The sequence below is a fragment of the Chiloscyllium punctatum genome, chromosome 5, assembly GCF_047496795.1.
Source record: "Chiloscyllium punctatum isolate Juve2018m chromosome 5, sChiPun1.3, whole genome shotgun sequence".
NCBI lineage: Eukaryota > Metazoa > Chordata > Chondrichthyes > Orectolobiformes > Hemiscylliidae > Chiloscyllium > Chiloscyllium punctatum.
In genome coordinates this window covers 6,087,383-6,100,617 of record NC_092743.1, presented here as the reverse complement: position 1 = coordinate 6,100,617, position 13,235 = coordinate 6,087,383, and the positions used below count along the sequence as shown (strand labels likewise).

General features: G+C 47.1%; 1 protein-coding gene across 5 annotated transcripts in view; it reads left to right on the top strand.

Annotated features, from left to right (window-relative positions):
• Positions 1–13,235, top strand: part of znf521 (zinc finger protein 521) — a 603,804-nt gene that overhangs the window by 528,450 nt on the left and 62,119 nt on the right. For all 5 annotated transcript variants that reach the window (XM_072569704.1, XM_072569705.1, XM_072569703.1 and 2 more), the window contains one exon: positions 9,116–9,247. In XM_072569704.1, the coding sequence (XP_072425805.1) occupies positions 9,116–9,247 (132 nt within the window). The remainder of the gene's footprint in view (positions 1–9,115; positions 9,248–13,235) is intronic.

The window sequence follows — 13,235 nt, the reverse complement described above, 5'->3', positions numbered from 1 at the left end:
TGTGTTGACTGTATCGTGTGTCTGGATCCGCTGATCAGGTGTTTCAGTTTCTGCTGTAGCTCTTTAGCCAGTTTGTGTGATGGTGTCCCTGGAAGTGGTACTATGGGTCTGAGTGGGATGTCTGGTTTGTGCACTTTGGGTAGTCCATAGAATCTGGGGGTGGTGTTGTTTTCAGGTTTTATTCTCTGTAGGTCAGACCTGGTTATCTGTCCGTTTTTTTGTAGGTTCCTCAGTGTGTTGTTTATCCTATTGGTGAGCTGTGGGGTGGGGTCAAACTCCCTCTTTAGGTAGGTGTTGGTATCTGCAAGTAGTTGTTGTGCTTTTTGGATGTACTCTGCTTTGTCCAGGATGACCGTCATTCTGCCTTTGACTGCTGGTAGTATGATTATGTTCTTATCGTTTCTTAGTGATTTTAGTGCTTCCCTCTCCTTGGTGTTGAGGTTATATGTTTGTCTTTTCCTTGTTATCAGGGGTACGATACTTTGTCTCACTGTTTGTTGTGTCTCTTCTGTCAGTCCATTGTTCCTGAGTGTGCATTCTAGTGCTGCTAGTAAGTCTGCTGTCTTGGCATCCCTGTGGTTGTAGTTGAGTCCCTTGGCCAGTGTTGTTCTTTCCGTGTCTGTGAGCTGTCTGTGGGAGAGGTTTTTAACCCAGGAGTGTGTTGTGGTGTCCTCTTCTTTGTGTGTTAGTTTAGCCATTTTTTCTTTTAGTGCCGTTTTTTTGCGGTGTGTGGTCCTGTTCTGTCCTATGGTGACGGCCTGTTCTATGGTTCGGGTCCATTCCTGATTGGTGGTTTTTGAAATTAACGATTTTTAGCGCGCATTTTCTTGTCTGTATTTGTGTAGTCTGTTGTGAGCGTCTGTAATCATTACCTGGATCATCCTGAATCCGTTCTGTCTGGCTGTGTCCCTGGCTTGTGGGTTGTTGACTGGTGGTCTGTATCTGACACATGGTGGAAGGATTCAATTCTTTCAGCATTCATGCAGGAACCAGAGTTGTTCGTATGTGGTGCTTAGGCGGTTGGCACAGGATTCCCATTTCCTGGCTTGTCTTAGCGTCTCTCGCTCGTAGGTGATCAAAGTTTATGAGAAGATTTGTAGCTCGGGTGCTCGTTGTTGTGGTTCTGTTCGCCGAGCTGGGAATTTGTGTTGCAGACATTTCGTCCCCTGTCTAGGTGACATCCTCAGTGCTTGGGAGTCTCCTGTGAAGCGCTTCTGTGCTGTTTCCTCCGGCATTTGTAGTGGTTTGAATCTGCCGCTTCCGGTTGTCAGTTCGAGCTGTCCGCTGCAGTGGTCGGTATATTGGGTCCAGGTCGATGTGCTTATTGATTGAATCTGTGGATGAGTGCCATGCCTCTAGGAATTCCCTGGCTGTTCTCTGTTTGGCTTGTCCTATAATAGTAGTGTTGTCCCAGTCGAACTCATGTTGCTTGTCATCTGCGTGTGTGGTTACTAAGGATAGCTGGTCGTGTCGTTTCGTGGCTAGTTGGTATTCAGCTATCCTTAGTAGCCACACACGCAGATGACAAGCAACATGAATTCGACTGGGACAACACTACTATTATAGGACAAGCCAAACAGAGAACAGCCAGGGAATTCCTAGAGGCATGGCACTCATCCACAGATTCAATCAATAAGCACATCGACCTGGACCCAATATATCGGCCACTACAGCGGACAGCTCGAACTGACAACCGGAAGCGGCAGATTCAAACCACTACAAATGCCGGAGGAAAGATCACAGAAGCGCTTCACAGGAGGCTCCCAAGCACTGAGGATGTCACCTAGACAGGGGACGAAACGTCTGCAACACAAATTCCCAGCTCGGCGAACAGAACCACAACAACGAGCACCCGAGCTACAAATCTTCTCCCAAACTTTGCCAGTATCTACTGAGTTATCTATGACCCTTTTCCCCTGTTTCCTCACCATTCAGTTTGTTTGTTTGTCCCGAAAACTCTGATTAATATCAGAAATCTGTCCAGCAAACTGAGTGGTGCCATTAAGGGCTGTGGACCTGTTTTGCGAAATTGATTATTTCGTCGAGAGACCTCAGTGTGACCACAGTTCCCGATTCGTTGTGAAACAACAGGGCAGGAGAGGAAGGAGATGGGTTTGATTATTTTTTGGCGGAAAGCTGGACCACGTCGATAAGAAAGTTGGAGTAGATTTAATTTTTGATAAGTTTGAAGCCTGGGTTGTTGGTACCTTCTGTAAAATGGTGTTGTCTGTTCAATTTGTAATTGATGATTGGATTGTCAAGGCTGGGACAAGAGGTTGCTATAGCAGTCCGCAGAGCCGCAGTGTGAGCAAGGTAGCAGTTTAAGTAGAACCATTACAAACTCAGGGATGTCAGTAATCAGTGCTAACTGCTCTCTGTGTGTAATCCTTGATGTGATCCGGTATTCGGGGAACTGTGTGAAGCCATCAAACAAATTATAATCAACACTCTACCTCAGCGATTGGCTCATTCGCTGTCTTGCAGTTAGAGACAAATAGCTTATACTCCACAACCCTCCCACCTCCCCAACAACCTTCATTTTCCAGCTTCACATACATTCTTATTTATCTCACATTTAATCTGAGGCATTTCTGGACCTTTTGGATGCTGTTTCACAAGCGTGTGATTTGGAGCCAGCGGGGGACTCTCTCCCTCACAGGAGGGAAGGCTGGAGGGAGAGCTGATCGAGGTGTTAGAAGGTTTGAAGAGGGTCTGGACAGAGCAGATAAGGATACATCATTCTGTCTCACGATAGACTCAAGAGAGGTTGTACAAAACATCAGTGAGGGCACTTTGGGAGTACTGTGTGCACTTCTGGTCACTCTTCTATAGGAAGGATATTATTAAATGGGCAGTACAATGGCTCAGTGGTTAGCACTGCTGCCTCACAGCACCAGGGTCCTGGGTTCGATTCCCGCCTGACTGTGTGGAGTTTGCACATTCTCCCCGTGTCTGCGTGAGTTTCCTCCGGGTGCTCCGGTTTCCTCCCACAGTCCAAAGATGTGCAGGTCAGGTGAATTGGCCATGCTAAATTGCCCCTAGTGGAGAAAGTGAGGACAGCAGATGCTGGAGACCAGAGTTGAAAAATGTGGTGCTCGAAAAACACAGCAGGCCAGGCAGCCCATAGTGTTAGGTGCATTAGTCAGGGGTAAATATAGGGTAGGGGAATGGGTTTCGGTGGGTTTCTCTTCGGAGGGGCAGTATGGACTTGTTGGGATGAAGGGCCTGTTTCCACACTGTAGAGAATGTAATCTAAATTGGAGAGGGTGCAGATAAGTTTACCAGGATGTACTGGGAATGGAGGATTTGAGTTATAAGGAAAAAAAATCACATGACACCAGGTTATAATCCAACAGGTTTATTTGACTTCACCTGATGACTATAACCTGATGTTGTGTGATTTTTAACTTTGTCCATCCCAGTCCAACACCAGATTCTCCAGCTTATGAATTATAAGGAGAGGCTGGATGGGCTGGGGGTTTTTTCACTGGAGTGAAGGAGGTTGAGGGGTGACCTTATCGAGGTTTATAAAATCATGAGGGGCATCAATAAGGTGAATAGCAAAGATCCTTTATTTTTCCCTAAGATGGGGGAGTTAAAAACTATTTTTAAGGTGAAAGGAGAAAGATTTTAAAGGGACCTGAGAGGAAATGTTTTCACACAGAGCGTGGTCCATATGTGGAATGAGCTGCCAGAGAAGTGCAGGTATAGTTACAATAGTTAAAAGACATTTGGACAGGTACATGGATAGGAAAGGGTTTTTAGATTAGATTAGATTACCTACAGTGTGGAAACAGGCCCTTCGGCCCAACAAGTCCACACCGACCCTCCGAAGAGCAGCCCACCCAGACCCATTCCCCGACATTTAACCCTGACTAATGCACCTAACACTACGGACAATTTAACATGGCCAATACACCTGACCTGCACATCTTTGGACTGTGGGAGGAAACCGGAGCACCCGGAGGAAACCCAAGCAGACACGGGGAGAATGTGCAAACTCCACACAGACAGTCGCCTGAGGCGGGAATTGAACCTGGGTCCCTGGCGCTGTGAGGCAACAGTCCTAACCACTGAACCACCGTGCTGCCCTCTGAACCACTGTGCTGCCCTCTGAACCTCTGTGCCAAATGCAGGTAAGTGAGTCTAGTTGAGATTGGGAAACCTGGTCGACATGGATGATTTGGACTGAAGGGTCTGTTTCCATGCTGCATGACTCTATGACTGAAGGTCAGAGATTCGCAATGACTGGCAAAAGAGGCAACTTAAGGAGGACTTGGGTAGCAGCTTGGATGGAGAATGAGAGAGTGGTGGAGGCAGGTTCAGCCATGAATTTCAAACAGGAAATCGATAAACACCAGATAAAAGGGCACAATGAGCATTCCAGAAGTACATTGCAGGCAGCAGTCAGAAACACAATGGGCCAAAGGGCCTCCTCCTCTACTGTAACCATGGTTATGATTCTGTGAGCTGCATCACAGTGGGAGTTAACCAATACAGAGTAACTCATATGGAGTTAACCAACTAACGATTAACTGACAGGAGTCATTAGCACAACCATGGAACTGTCTGTTACACACAGTTGGATTCTCCTTGTGAAAGTGGAATATAATCGACAGCCACCTTTGATTTAATATATTCCTTTAATGCTAGAATTTCAAAACACTCTGTCAGGAAGATACTGAAGCAACAAACTCTGAAAGCAATCATTTTAAAGCTATCAAAATGTTGCGTGTAAGAAAATTTCATTTTGACATCTGATTTGTAGAGTGTTTGAGGTGTCAGCTCATCATGAGAGCCTATATTGTCGTTTTCCAGTCTCCTTACAGTAACAATCATCATGGTAAAAACAATGACTGCAGATTCTGGAAACTAGATTCTGGATTAGTGGGGCTGGAGGAGCACAGCAGTTCAGGCAGCATCCTACGATCGCTGCTCCTTGGATGCTGCCTGAATTATTGTGCTCTTCCAGCACCACTAATCCAGTAACAATCATCAATGCCCATTCACATTTGCAATTGCTTGTCATTCCCAAGTGCTAACTTTCAGTGCTGTTTGTCCAAATATACCCTGACCATTCACATTTCACAGTTCTGGAATCTACGGTACAGGAAGGGTGTGATAGCACTGGGTGAGGGTGCAGAGGGAGATTTACCAGGATGGTGCCTGGGCTGGAGAGTCTCAGTGATGGAGAGGGATTGGACAGACTGGGGTTGATTTCCTTGGAGCAGAGGGAACTGAGAGGGATATGATTGAGATGGATAAAATGATAAGGACATAGACAGGGTAGGCAGGAGGAAATGTTTCCCCTTGATGGAGGGAGCAGTGACCAAGTGGTTATGATTTAAGGGAAAGAGCAGGAGGTTTAGAGGGGGTATGAGGAGCAACATTTTCACCCACGGGTGATGGGTAATCTGGAACTCCCTGCCTGTAAGGGTGGGAGAGGCAGGAACCCTCATCACCCTGAAGAAGGATTTAGATGTGCTCTCGTACTGCCAAGGCTATAGGCCAAGCTGGAGAATGGGATTGGAATAGATAGGCAGTTGTTTTTGACCAGAACCGACTGGAAGGACCATTTCCTGTTCTGAAGACCTCTATTTACAAGTTTCAAAGTGAATAGTCTTACACTTCCCTATGATCAGATCATCTGTCTTCTATTTTAGGCAATATTTGTTTGAGGGATGATTATTGACCAGGACATGGGAGATCTCTTCTCCCCATCGAAATAGGGCTGTGCGACCTCTCGCATCCACCAGAGAAGCCGAGTTGTAGACATTGCAGATTGACTAACTCTGACAGTGCAGCACTCCCTCAGATGTGTGTCAGATGTGACTTTAGTGTGAGGCTGGGACTTACCGCACAAGCTGCAGACTCTGAGGTGGATGCACTGCCCCCTGAGACACTGTTTTACCTGCCTGTACCAGTCAGAAAACATACACTGATTCCGAGAGGGTTGTGGGTACTTGACCAATGCAGAAAGTTCAAATCAACTCTGCACACAAGCCTGCGGTTGGTTTTAATTCAGGATTTGTGTCCCTTTTGTTCAACTTGTCTCCACCCTCAGCCCCCTACTTCCCCTAACTCTCACCCTGAAATAATTCAAAATGAATGCCTGCACCAGAGCTTCTATTTAAGTTGCGAGGGTATCTTGGCTCTGACAGCTGCATTCATTCAGGTAATGAAAATAGTCAGGATTAAATTCACTGGTTCTTTATCCAGTCAATTGTGTGATTAAATGCTGAGAAACCACTTGCAGAGACTGGTGCAGTAATTACAGCATTGGCACAGGCCACTCCCCGCCTCTCGTTTGTGTCACTGTCTGCACAAGCCTTTCCTCACACCGTTCACCTCACCCCACCAACAGCACCTTCTATTCCTTTTCCCCCATGTTTTTATCTAGTTTTCTCTCAAATGTATCTTCATCTCAATCTGTCTCTGTAGGAGATAACTCCACATTCTCCTGTCTCTCTCTCTCTCTCTCTCTCTCTAATACAGAAGTTTATCCTGAATCCCTGACTGGATTTATTACTGACTTGCTTAAAATGGCTCTCGATTCCCTGGATTTAGGTCTTGCTCATAGAAATGTCTTCTGCCTGACTCGGTATCAAAACCCTTTTGTAATTTCAAAGACCTTTTATCAGGTCATCCTCCAACCTCCCATCTCCCAATGAAAAATGCCCTCTCTGTTCAATCTATACGGTTTGTCCTCCTAAAGCCTTCTCTTCCTGTATTCCGTGCAGGAAATCGCACAGAAACAGACCCTTCGGCCCAACTCCTCCATGTCCACCAGGTTTCCTAAACTAAACCAGTCCCACTTGCCTACTTTTGGCCCATATCCCTCTAAACCTTTCCTATCCCGTACCTGTTCAGATGCCTTTTAAATGTTATAATTGTACCAGCCTCCACCAGTTCCTCTGGCAGTTTGTTCCATATAATCACCATCCTCTGGGTGAAAACATTGCCCCACAAGTCCCTTTTAAATTTATCCTCCCCCTCTCACCTTAAACTTATGCCTTTTAGTTTTGAACACCTCCCCCCTAGGGAAAAGACCTTGGCTCAGCACCTTATCAATGACACTCATGGTTTTATAAATCTCTATAAGGTCACCCTCCAGCCTCCAACACTCGAGGGGTAGATGTCCAAGCCTATCCAGCCTCTCCTTATGACTCAAACCCTCCAGTCCCAGTAACATCCTGGTAAATGTTTTCTGCATCCTTTACCATTTAATAACATCCTTCCTATTGCAGGGCAAGCAAAACTATATGCAGTACTCCAAAAGTGGTCTCACTAGTGTCCAGTACATCTGCAGCATGACGTCCCAACTCCTATAGTCTATACTCTGACCGATGGAGGGGGGCCGTACTAAACGCCTTCCTAACCATCCTGTCTACCTGTCATATTGCTTTCAAAGAAGCCCCAGGTCTCTCTGTTTGACTCAACAAAATCATCAGAGGACTAGATAGAGGAAAACTGTTCCTGTTTATAAAAGGCGCAAGAATAAGTGGCCATAGGTTTACTGTGCTTTGTAAATGAAGCAAGGGGAATGTGAGAAACGACTTCTCACCCTGTGAGTAGTTAGCGTGTGGAATTCACTGCCTGGAAATGTCAGGGAGGCAGGTTCAACTGAGGCATTCAAGAGGATATTGGTTGGTTATTTGGATAGAAAGGTGAGCACGGATATGGGGAAAAGGCAGAAGATTGGCACTGAGTTTCGATGCTCGTTGGGAGAGCTGGTGCAGATGTGGTGGGGTGATGGCATGCTTCTGCACTGGAACACTTCTGTCACTTTACAAAGCAGCTACTTGATTGGCATCACATTCACAAACAACCACTCCCTCCACCACCAACGCTCAGTAACAGCAGTGTGTACCCTCTTCAGAAATCCATCAAATATCCTCAGCACCTTCCAAACCCACAACCGCTTCCATCTGGAAGGACAAGGGCAGCAGATACATGGGAGCACCACCCTTTCAAGTTCCCCTCCGTGCCACTCACTATCCTGACTGGGAAATTTACCACTGTCCCTCCAGTACTGGGTTAAAGTCCTCGAATTCCCTCTCTAAGGGCAGGTCTACCTTCAGCATGAAATGGAGCTGCCGGGGTTGGACTAGGGTGGACAAAATCGGAAGTCACATGATACCAGGGCAGCACGGTGGCACAGTGGTTAGCACTGCTGCCTCACTGCGCCAGAGATCCGGGTTCAATTCCCGCCTCAGGCGACTCTCTGTGTGGAGTTTGCACGTTCTCCCCGTGTCTGCGTGGGTTTCCTCCGGGTGCTCCGGTTTCCTCCCACACTCCAAAGATGTGCAGGTCAGGTGAATTGGCCATGCTAAATTGCCCGTAGTGTTAGGTAAGGGGTAGATGTAGGGGTATGGGTGGGTTGCGCTTCGGCAGGTGCGGTGTGGACTCGTTGGGCCGAAGGGCCTGTTTCCACACTGTAAAGTAATCTAATCTAAACCAGGTTATAGTCCAACAGGTTTATTTGAAATCACAAGCTTTCGGACCACTGCCCCTTTGTCAGGGGAAGTCACCTGAGGAAGGAGCAGCGTTCCAAAGGTTTGTGATTTTAAATAAAGCTGTTGGACCATAATTTGGTGTCCTGTGACTTCTGACTACAGCACATGGACTGCAACGGTTCAAGAAGGCCGTTCTCTACCACCGTCTCAAGGGGCAACTAGAGACAGGCGATAATCACTGGCCTAGCAAGTGGCACCCTCATCCCACGAGTGAATAAACACAAGGGTTTTCTAATTTGTAATGCGTGGGTCAGACATGTACTCGGGTGCTCTGAGGTGATTTGACAGAAGCTTTTGGAACAGCTGCACGATGTATGTTGCTGAGGGTGTTGGGAGGAACAGTCAGGAGGAGTGTTATACTGGGGAGGGGGGGGAGATGTGTTGCTGCAGACAGTGGCGGTGGGTGTCTGTACAAAAAAGCTGGTTAATGGGTTTGAGAACGTAACGTGCAAAATGAACCTGTTGTGATTTAGCGAGTGATTGAACAGCAGCCAGTGGGATGAAATGGTGACGGGTTTGACAGGGGCACATCACTTTCAACGAAAATAATGCACTTTTCTCTTTCTTCTCCACCCCCCCGCCACACCCGACTGTTACAGAGGAAGGCCTTAACCATGAGTGTAAACTCTGCAATCAAACGTTCGACTCCCCCGCCAAACTGCAGTGTCACCTGATCGAGCACAGTTTCGAAGGAATGGGGGGCACCTTCAAATGTCCAGTGTGTTTCACAGGTATGGGCTCCAGGGTCTGGCAGCGGTGACTGCGGTAGTGCGGTGCTCCCTCAGTCCTGCAGCATCTGTCAGGGGTCGGGTGGGGGAGGGAGCACTCAGAAATCCTGGGCTGGTGTTTGAACACTCTGACCCAGAGGTGAGACCGACGCACGGCAAGCCAGCACAATCAGGGGGTTTTGATTTCTCGCTGCTGCCTAAGCTGAGTCATCTCACCTGACAGTCCTGTTTGCTGGCTGTGAATAATTTAGATTTGACCTCAAATGTACAAAAAGAATGGTTTTCAGCAGCGAGCTGTGATCCAGAGTGGACTCCCTGTGTGTTCAGTAGTGACACTCCTTTCTCTCTCACAGCGTTATCCACTTCCTCTTAATGCATCTGTAATGTTCACTTCACCTCAAAGTCCCCCCCCCCCCCCCCCCCCACCTCCCTGTGGGAGTGAGCTCCACACTCCCCCCCACTGTCTGGGAAAAACCATTTCTCCCAAGCTCCCTAATGGATTTATCACTGACTATCTCACAGTGACCACCTCTAGTTTTGCTCATTCCAACACTCTGTGCCTTCAGCAGAAACATCTTTCACAACCACCTGATGAAGGAGCAGCACTCCAAAAGCTAGTGCTTCCAATTAAACCTGTTGGACTATAACCTGGTGTTGTGGGATTTTTAACTTTGTCCACCCCAGTCCAACACCGGCATCTCCAAATCATCTTTCAGAATATTTTAAAGACCATTATGAATCACTGAACTGTTACAGTGCAGAAAGTGACCAATTCGGCCCATCGTGGCCTACACCATTTCTATCCCCTAGTGCCAATCTCCTGCCTTTTCCCCATATCCCTGCTCAACACTTCTTTCCCAATACCCCTCCTGAATGTCTCAGTTGAACCTGCCTCCCCCACAGTGTGTTCCAGACACTAACAACTCGCTGGGTGGAAACCATTTTTCTCACATCACTTCAAATCTGCACCCTCTCCTTCTTGTGCCTTTTTATAAACAGGAACAGCTTTGCCTTGTCTGCTCTGTTCAACCTGCTCATGGTTTTGAAAACCTCTATCAGATCTTGTCTGTCAGCCTTTCCACAAGTTGAAATGGTCCCCATCGACAGACCATTACAGTACAAAACCAGAAGTAGGGCCACTTACCAGAACCGTACACATTCACAGGATGAATCCCAGCAACACCTCTCCATCCAGAGACTGCACAACACTGACAATGTCACTCAGGAGGGAGAGAAATTATTTGCAAGAAAATCCCCAGCTTGGTGAGCAGACCAATGACTTCAACCACAACCAGAGCTACAGATCTTCACTAACACCTTAAACTTCTTCAATCTATGAGGCAAAGGCCTTGGTTTTTAATCCCCCCCCCCCAACGCAGTCGAAGGAATATCCGATCTGGATGTCTCACCTCCTGGTTTCCTCCTGCTATATCTGCACCTTTTGCAGATAGAGTGTGTCCTTTTGTATAATCGGCTGAGCCAGCCCGAGCTGACGGAAAGGGCGAATTGTGAGGAGGTAGAACAAGCTAAGCCAAACGAACTGGTGCTCCAATACCAGAGACAGTAAGGACTGCAGATGGTGGAGGCCACAGCCAATAGATGTGAGACTGGAAGAACACAGCAGGTCAGACAGCAGAATTAACTTCAGAGGCTGAAACCCTTCAGCAGGACTGAAATATTAACTCTCCTGCTCCTCAGATGCTGTCTGACCTGCTGTGCTTATCCAGCTTCACATCTATTGACTGGTGCTCCAACCTTGTCAGTGCTGCAGTTGCTAACATTCCTGGGAACAGCTTGAGAAGCTAGCAAGCTTCCCTTTACAGATGTTGCACAGATTTACAAAGTACCAGAGGAATTTCTGTTGGTTTGTGATCTCACTGAAGTCAGCCATGCGTTCTGGCAGCAGAACCTGGGAAATGTGAGGTGTGGTTACGCTCTGAAAAGTCGGGAAAAACTCTGTGCCAAAAAAAATCCTGGCAGCCAATTAATGATTCCTACATCCTCCGCACCTTCCAGATTTCTTAAAAGCAAAGATTTGATTTTTTTTTTCTGTGCTGTTTTACCATAAAAACATATTGTCAATGTCAGCACTGAAAGGAGTAGCTCATTCAGGTTATTTTTTTAAGTCTGCAGTCTGTGCAGTTTACTTGTTGAGTCCAGCTGGATATTCCCCAGTTCCAGAGAGCTTTATCAGTCAATGCAGTGCACTGTGTGTGTCCACTCTCACCCAGCTTTCCCTGGATTAGCTCCTCTGAACATTTTCAATGGCAAATCCTGCCCCAGGGCTCACAGGCAGAGAATTCACTGTGTTTTCTTTTCCCCACTCACTCACTGCTTCATCGAATCGTACGTTCCACAAGGAAGCCTTTTCCGTCTGTCCCATCTCCTGGCTTCCTGACAGACCTGAAACAGCTCCATTGTCCCCTGACCTTTCCCGACAAGTTTTGTTCCCCTTCCAACAATTCCCTTTGGAAAATTCTTGCCGAATCTGCTTTCATCGCCCTTTCAGGCAGTGCATTCCAGATCACAACAACTCGAGCTGTTCTGGAAAAATATCTTTTGTTTTCCCAACACCAACACCCCCTCCACTCCTTGGCTCTTTTGCCAATTCATTTTAATCTGTGTCTCTCTGGGCACTGACTGTCCAGTAACTGGAAAGTTAGTTCCTCCTTATTTGTATGGTTATACCCTCTTCATAAGCCAATAAGACTCCTGCATCATAAGGTCAGAAGTGGGGAAGTACACCAATGATTGCCCAGTGTTCAGCAATGTTCACGACTCCTCAGATACTGAAGCAGTCCATGTTCAAATGCAACAAGATTTGAGCAATATCTAGGCTTAGGCTGACAAGTGGCAAGCAATGTTCACACCACACAAATGCCAGGCTACAGCCATCACCAATAAGAGACAATCTAACCACTGCCCCTTGACATTAAATTATATTACCATTATTGGATCCCCCATTATTAATCTCCTGGGGTTGCCATTGACCGAAACAAACAGAAACATAATGGCTACAAGAACCGGTCAGAGGCTAGAAACACTGCAGTGAATAACTCTCCTCCTGACTCCCCAAAGCCTGTCCACCATCTACAAGGCGAGAGTCAGGAGTGTGATGGAATACTCCCCACTTGCCTGGATGGGGGCAGCTCCAATAACACTCAGGAAGCTCAACATCCACAAAATAGCGTGCCCACATCCACAAAATTCACTCCCTCCATCACCAACGCTCAGTCACAGCAGTGTGTACTGCCTGCAAGATGCCCTGCTGAAATTCATCAAAGGTCCTCAGACAGCTCCTTCCAAACCCACGATCACTTCCATCTGGAAGGACAAGGGCAGCAGATCCATGGGAACACCACCCCCTGCAAGTTCCCCTCCAAGCCCCTCATCATCCTGATCTGGAAACATATTGTCGTTCCTTCAGTGTTGCTGGGTCAGAATCCTGGAATTCCCTCCCTAAAGGCATTGTGGGTCTACCTACAGCACATGGACTGCAGCGGTTCAAGAAGGCAGCTCACCCCCACCTTCTCAAGGGGCAACTAGGGACAGGCAGTAAATACTGGACCTAGCCAATGATACCCACATCCCATGAGTGAATAAATAATGTGTTTTCACCTCACTGTAATGACCTTGCAAATTGGTCCCTCAATGTCCTTCCCACTAGTTGGTGGCCTGTAGATGACCCTGAGCAATTGCAGCTTACTCACTCCTTAACTCTCACCAGGTCAATTCTGCCCTTGACCCCTTTGGGATACTCTTGTTCTCCAGCACCCATCTTCATCAATAATGCTGCTCTTCGCTCTTTTCTTCCTTTCCTGTATTTCATGAACACCTTGTATCCCCAAGAATATCTAACACTCAGTGCTGCCATTCCTTGATCCAGGTCTCCAACATCACCACAACATCAGAATCCCTCTGTATGTGAATCCCACAGAATGTGACTCTTGTATGGCTCGACCATCTCAGTTACTGCTCACCTACATGCACC